Here is a 6,718-nt window from a genome sequence, read left to right as displayed (position 1 = left end):
CCAAAAAAAAAAAAAAGGAAGAAATAGGACTTCCTTCTCCAAGTGTGGAGGCCCTCATTCCATGAAGGAGCCCAGGCCCCAGCCATGAGCAGACGTCAATGAGCCTGGAGCTTCCTCACGGAACGTCCAGGGCCGGGAGCAGCAGCAGGACGCGCTCTCAGGCAGGGGTGGGTGGCGACACTCGCTCTGACACGACCCTGACAGACCCCGTTTCAGGGAAGAGGATGCAACATCTGATCCCACCTCCCAGCTAGGATGGGGGGCGAGGGGGGGCAGGCCATGGAGGAAGGGTTCCGAACAAGCAAGAGGTGAGTGGGCAGGTCTCGGAGGACGGGGCCTCAGAGGAGGGACTGAAGGAGGGGAGGAGCTGGGAGTCCCCTGCCTGGTCTCCTGGCTGGATGAGGGAGCGCAGGGACGCACAGGGACGCGCAGCTCCACTTCCTCCACCTCTTCCTGCTGTTGGACATTTGCTTTGCCCCTGCTCTGTGGCTTCAGAGAAACAGCCAAGCCAGAGCCTCCTGCGAGCCGGGTCTGGGTCAGAACTCTGGACGGCCTTGGCAGTCCCCAAGGAGGTCTGACCCTGTTCGTACGTGACGTGTGGACTGGCCGAGCAGGGAGTACCGCCCCCCTTCTGTTCACATATCACCCCGCCGCAGCCAAGGCAGATCCTGGAGGCCAGGAGGCAGCGGTGACCCCCCTGGGCATGTCTGGGGACAGATGCTGGACAGCCAGACCCCAAGTTTAACCCAAGGTTGGATGAACGTGGCCTCATACCTTCGCTGTTCCAGAACAAGGTCGTTTCAGCGCTCGACAGTCTGACATCGATGGCTTCCAGTTCTGACTTGATCAGTGGAAATTCTACTGGCATCACAGTTGTCTTTATCTGCAGAACAAAGGCTACAGCTTCAGGGTTTCCTTCTGAATCCAAGCAGATTTTTTTTTTTTGGAGAGGTTTTTCTATAGGGCGCCTGCGCTCGCAAAAAAAAAAAAAAAAAAAAAAAAAAGAGAGGACACACCTGTAAAAAGTGAGGGATTATACAGAATTAAAACTGCACTGTAGAGACCGAGGAAGATTTGCCTTGCAGAATAATTCTTTTTTACTCACCGACGGGTGTGTGTGCTCACCAGAGAGGTGGAGACACAGAGAGAGACAGAGAGCGAGAAAGGGAGATGGCCCCCCCGAGGGGGCGTGGTCACGTCACAACCCCTTCTTGATCTCCATCCTGTCGGGGTTTTGGGCACACATGCACACACACCTGGTAAATCTTTCAAGTCCTCAGACCGCGATTCAAACCACAGCCGGGCATGTGCAGTTCAGCTTCCTGAACCACGAGGCTCTGAGGTCAGCCCAGAATAGTTCTGACCGTGACTTGGTAGTTTAATGGCACCGCTGCCCCGCCGCTTCCCACCAGATCACTTCAGAAGTGTCCAGGCCATAGCTCAGGCTAGGTGGCGTGAGCCGGGAGGTACGCCTTCAGGCCTACTTCAGGTGGGGGCCAGCAGACGTGAAAGTAGCATGGGCAGAGCCGTGAAGCAGCACCCTGAAGCGAGACGCTGTCGGCCAGGGTGGTTAACGGCGGCGAGGGCCGGGGTCGACCTCCCAGCCTCGGCGCTCTTGCAGGAAGGCAGTGCCGTAGCTGGTCTCCGGTGCGTTTGCAGCCGGAGCCCCTGGAGTGGAGTGGAGTGTGGGAGGCGAACCTGTGTACAGAGTGTAAGCAGCTGAAAGGCCGCGGGCGGGCCCGGGAGCCACAGGTGATCAGACTCCAGGCCCCAGCAGGTGCAGCCTGGGTGGGGCGGCTCCCCTGTGTGAACCCCGGGCTCCATGTCTCACCCGAACTGATAAGCGGCTTGGACACTCAGGTGGGCAGGTCCTTGACTCACTGTCAAGAACCCCAGCACCTGGCTAGACAGGTGATAATGTGTGTGTGTGTGTGTTAGTGCCAGGGGGCACGCGCACAGCCCTCACCAGGCCCCAGGCCCCAGTAAGCCTTTGTCCTCCAGTTCTCCACCCATCAGGAGGCTGGGCAGGTGCATGTGCATCCCGTAATTTTCAAGCTGCCAAGGCTGTGGCTCAAACCCCGGGCAGCCCTGTGCAGCCCGCTCCCCCGCGGAGCACCTGAGTGCTGTTACCGGCTCAGCTGTGCCTTTACTAGGCAGGAGACAAAGCCCACGGGGCCGGGGCCGAGAGCCAGCCAACGGCCGCTTAGTACCTTCCTGCAGCCCTGTCTGTCCACATCTTCAGGGCGCTTTTCCAGTCGTGCCATCTGGGGGAAGCACTTGCTGGGGGGCCCGCGGGCGGCCTGGGGACTTCTCTGAAGAGCACCGTGGCTGGGGCGGGTGTTCACCACACAGTATTCAACCACACTGAGAATAAGCAGCGCGTTGGAAGGACCCAGGAGCGTCTTCAAAGAGGAAAAACGGCCTCAGGGCCTGCGGTCCCGGCTGGAGCTCAGTTGGGTCGATGTCACCCCCACTTCGGCTCCTTTTTATTAACCGTGCTCATGGTTCGTGGTGGGAGGGGCTGCGGTTCACGGGTTGGGCGTCCTGAGCTGGCCGGGCTCCGCTCGGAAATGCAGTGGTGGAACGCCGAGTCCTCGCTGCGCCGAGTCCTCGCTGCGCCGAGTCCTCGCTGCGCCGAGTCCTCGCTGCGCCGAGTCCTCGCTGCGCCGAGTCCTCGCTGCGCCGAGTCCTCGCTGCGCCGAGTCCTCGCTGCGCCGAGTCCTCGCTGCGCCGAGTCCTCGCTGCGCCGAGTCCTCGCTGCGCCGAGTCCTCGCTGCGCCGAGTCCTCGCTGCGCCGAGTCCTCGCTGCGCCGAGTCCTCGCTGCGCCGAGTCCTCGCTGCGCCGAGTCCTCGCTGCGCCGAGTCCTCGCTGCGCCGAGTCCTCGCTGCGCCGAGTCCTCGCTGCGCCGAGTCCTCGCTGCGCCGAGTCCTCGCTGCGCCGAGTCCTCGCTGCGCCGAGTCCTCGCTGCGCCGAGTCCTCGCTGCGCCGAGTCCTCGCTGCGCCGAGTCCTCGCTGCGCCGAGTCCTCGCTGCGCCGAGTCCTCGCTGCGCCGAGTCCTCGCTGCGCCGAGTCCTCGCTGCGCCGAGTCCTCGCTGCGCCGAGTCCTCGCTGCGCCGAGTCCTCGCTGCGCCGAGTCCTCGCTGCGCCGAGTCCTCGCTGCGCCGAGTCCTCGCTGCGCCGAGTCCTCGCTGCGCCGAGTCCTCGCTGCGCCGAGTCCTCGCTGCGCCGAGTCCTCGCTGCGCCGAGTCCTCGCTGCGCCGAGTCCTCGCTGCGCCGAGTCCTCGCTGCGCCGAGTCCTCGCTGCGCCGAGTCCTCGCTGCGCCGAGTCCTCGCTGCGCCGAGTCCTCGCTGCGCCGAGTCCTCGCTGCGCCGAGTCCTCGCTGCGACATTCTTTACTTCCTTCTGATCGCATGGTCGTTACAGAGAAGCATTCACACCGGAAGTAACCTGGGACCATTTTCCTGCAGCTCCCATTTTCTCCGAACAGCTTGACTGGGTGGGGCGTCGGGGACAGAGGAACTCCGAGTCCAAAGCCGCTGGTTCTGCAGACTGCTGGCTCAAGGCAGCGAGGGCGGACTCTGCCGATGCACCTCGCACGCCGACAAGAGCTCTCCGCCCAGGGAGGAGAATGGAAATGCGCATGCGGTCCGTCTTGCAGTCTCCTTCTGCCCTCCCGAGTCCTTGCAGCGGAGCAGGGCATGGTGCCTGCAGGTGCTCCTGGGCTGGCGGGTTGGGGGTGTCACACTTAGGCAGGAGACGCGACAGCACAGCCCAGCACACTTTGCCCCACAGCCTGCTCGTGAAGGACGTCGCTTCCGCTGCACGGGCGGCTTCCTCGGTGTTCCCAAGGCCCCACTCGAACTTCTCGCCTCTGAAGCCTCTCAGGTGGGGGTTGAAATCAGGCCTTGGTCAACCCTCGGTGTCATCTGGTCCCCATCCCTGCGTGAGGCATCCTGAGAGCGAGTCTTCCAGGATAGACGCCTGTTGACCCCACGGTGTCCCTGTGGCCATCTTGTCCTCTGGGAGCGGGACAGTGTGTGCAGCACAGCACAGGCAGCTCAGCGGGGGTGCTGGGAGCAGAAGCTCACTTTCTGAGTGGTGGGTGGAACTGGCTCCCAGTATGGGCCCCCACAGGGCGGAGAGCAGGGAGCAGGGCTGGCGGGGGTGGCACTGAAAGTGCTCAGCGGCAGGGTCTGGGGGTGAGACCCGATGTGCGGCAGCAGGCCGCGTCCTGAGGTCGCTCTAGCTGGTGCTGGCCACAGGCGACCACCGCGGCGGGCTCTGGCCACGTGGCGAGTGCGGGGAAGCAGGGCTGCAGAGCGGGCGCCAGCTCGGCCCGGGCCCGGAGCACACTGCACGTGTGTGGGCGGCCTGGGCCACCCAGAGCCAGGCAGTGGCGTGTGCCTGTGGTCCCAGCTGCTCGTGAAGCCAAGGCAGGAGGATGGTAACATAGCTAGAGCCTGTCTAAAATGAAGCGAATCAAAACAAAAATAAAAACACCACACGCACACACAAAAGCAAACCCTCACAGACATCCATGTGTCTGGGCACCCGAGGGCCCCGGCCTAGGGCTCCTCTGTCTCTCAGGCTCTCTGGCCATGGGCTCCACTCTCCTGCTCCCACCTGGTGCGACTGTCTCTGCTGCTTCCTGGCCTCCTGCTATCCCCACTGGCATGGATGAGGCCAGGGGCTTGCTTCATTCCACGCCGTGCCCAGCGCAGTCGCTGGCCCAGTCCGAGCTCCAAGTGCCAGGAATCTGGTTGGCCCTGTTGGATTAGGTGCCTGCGGCAGGCTAAGCTGTGCTCCCCAAAGACGCCCCCCAACGACGTCGGGGCCTGATCCCAGAGCCTGCCGTGACGAGGACTTGACGGGGAGGTTATCTGGGAGGGCTGGATTATCCAACTGTGATCCCAGAGAGCCTTACAAGAGGGAGGCCCGGAGGTCAAAAAAGAAAGTGGTGGCGGGTGACGAGAGCCGAAGTGCGCGTGTGTGCTCAGAAGGTGGCATGGCCTGGCTGTGATGTCGGCTTTGGTCACGCACCTGTGCCCCGGGTGCTCCGTTTTAATGCCGTTTCCAGGTACGTGTCTGAGTGCATTTCTGGAAGAGGTTAGCATCGCGTCGGTGGGTTCGGTAGGCTTCCTCGCCCAGGTGGTGGGTGTGACCCAGCCTGTGAGGGCCTGAACAGGACGCGGGCCAGTGTCACATGCAGCCAGTGTGCTCGGCTTCGCTCCAGCAGTCGCTTTCCTTCAGACCCACCCACGCATCCCGGAGAAGGCGCATCTGTACCCCATGACCTTGACCTGCTCGAGCCCAGCGGGGCAGGCCGGACGTGGTGCCGCGTGGGTGCCCGTGGCTCCCGTGAGGCGTAGCTGAGCGGGCGGGAGCAGCACGCATCTGCCACCCGCTGGTGCTGGAGGTCGGAGTCAGACACGGGTCTCACTGGGCCGCGATGAGCTGTTAGCAGGGCTGCCTTCTCAAAGGCTCCCGGTGGGGTGGTCTCCTTGCCTTCTCCAGCTCCTGGGGACTCCCACCGTCTCCAGCTCACGGCCATGGTGCCAAAGTTTCCCAGAAAGCCAGAACCAACAGGGTGGTTGTCTCCGAAGGGCCTCCCCGAAGTTCACACGAGTGTGTACTGTTAAGATGACGCACAGACTCCAAAGATGTTTTGCACCAAAATAAACCGGTACTGTAATTACATTTTTACACCAACTTTTAAAAGTTCCTCTATATAGGGCCAGTAGTGGCATGGTGGTTAAGGCTCTAGACTCCACATGGCTAATCACAGTTCAAGTCCTGGATCCGGCAGTTTGAAAATCATGCCAGGCACATGTGTGTGCCAAACATTCTGAGAGGAGGCCAGAGGAAAAGGGACTGCAGTGTGGTCATTGCCCCGGGGGGTGAGTGCTCTCGCTGGCGAGCACATGTGCCCTGTGGCAAAAACCTAAAAAAAAAGAGAAAAAGAAGGAAAAAAGGTCCCCATATACATGAATGGAGATTTATTTCGAGGGCTCGCCCCAAGCAGTTATGGAGGTGAGGACGTCTCGTGATTTGTGGTCTGGAGATCCAGGAAATTCCGGGAAGCGGGATGTGATTCAGTCCGTGTCTGGAGGCCAGGGAGCCAGGAGAGCCGGCGGTGCAAACCCCAGCCCAGGCAGGAGGAGACGAGGCTGCACCGGCCTCGGCCTGAGACAGGAGCAAAGGGCCACTTCGGTCTTTCTCCACCTCACCTCCTGCCCTCCCGGCCCCCTTCTGCCTGGCTCAGTGTCCAGGTCCCTGCTTGGAAGGAGGTGTCCTAGACAAACAGCCCTGTCTGTAGAAGGGACTGTCCCCAAGGCTGGTCCAGTACTGTGAGTGCTTATTTGTAATCAGCCGCTTCGTGACTGCCCTCAGGTCTCCCGGTCGGATTGACACAGGTCCCTGGAAACGTGCCGTTTCTAGCTCAGTAATGGCCCTACTTTCACGGAGGCGATGGGAGTCCTGTCGAATGGCGTCGGAGTCATTGATGGGAGGTGTGGGCGAGCGAAGGACCCGCGAGAATCGCGTCCTGCCGAGAGTCGAGGAACCATGTTCCCGCGGTCGGCTGTCGGGCCCTGCGGTCTGCGGTCTGGCCCTGCGGTGGGCGGCCTGGTCCCGCGGTCCCGCGGTCGGCGGTCCGGTGTTCTCGCCACCGCCCTGCCGCTGTCGGGCCTGGGCGTGCGGGACTAGCACACACTCACC

General features: G+C 62.1%; 1 protein-coding gene across 1 annotated transcript in view; it reads right to left on the bottom strand.

The window, feature by feature from the left end:
• Window positions 1-6,718, bottom strand: part of DNAH17 (dynein axonemal heavy chain 17) — a 125,888-nt gene that overhangs the window by 98,882 nt on the left and 20,288 nt on the right. The window contains 1 exon segment of the mRNA XM_014586747.2: window positions 775-883. Coding sequence (XP_014442233.1) covers window positions 775-883 — 109 coding nt within the window.

The sequence above is a fragment of the Tupaia chinensis genome, unplaced genomic scaffold, assembly GCF_000334495.1.
Source record: "Tupaia chinensis unplaced genomic scaffold, TupChi_1.0 Scaffold000159_1, whole genome shotgun sequence".
NCBI lineage: Eukaryota > Metazoa > Chordata > Mammalia > Scandentia > Tupaiidae > Tupaia > Tupaia belangeri.
Note: the sequence above shows the minus strand (reverse complement) of the source record. Positions and strands in the feature narration are given on the sequence as shown.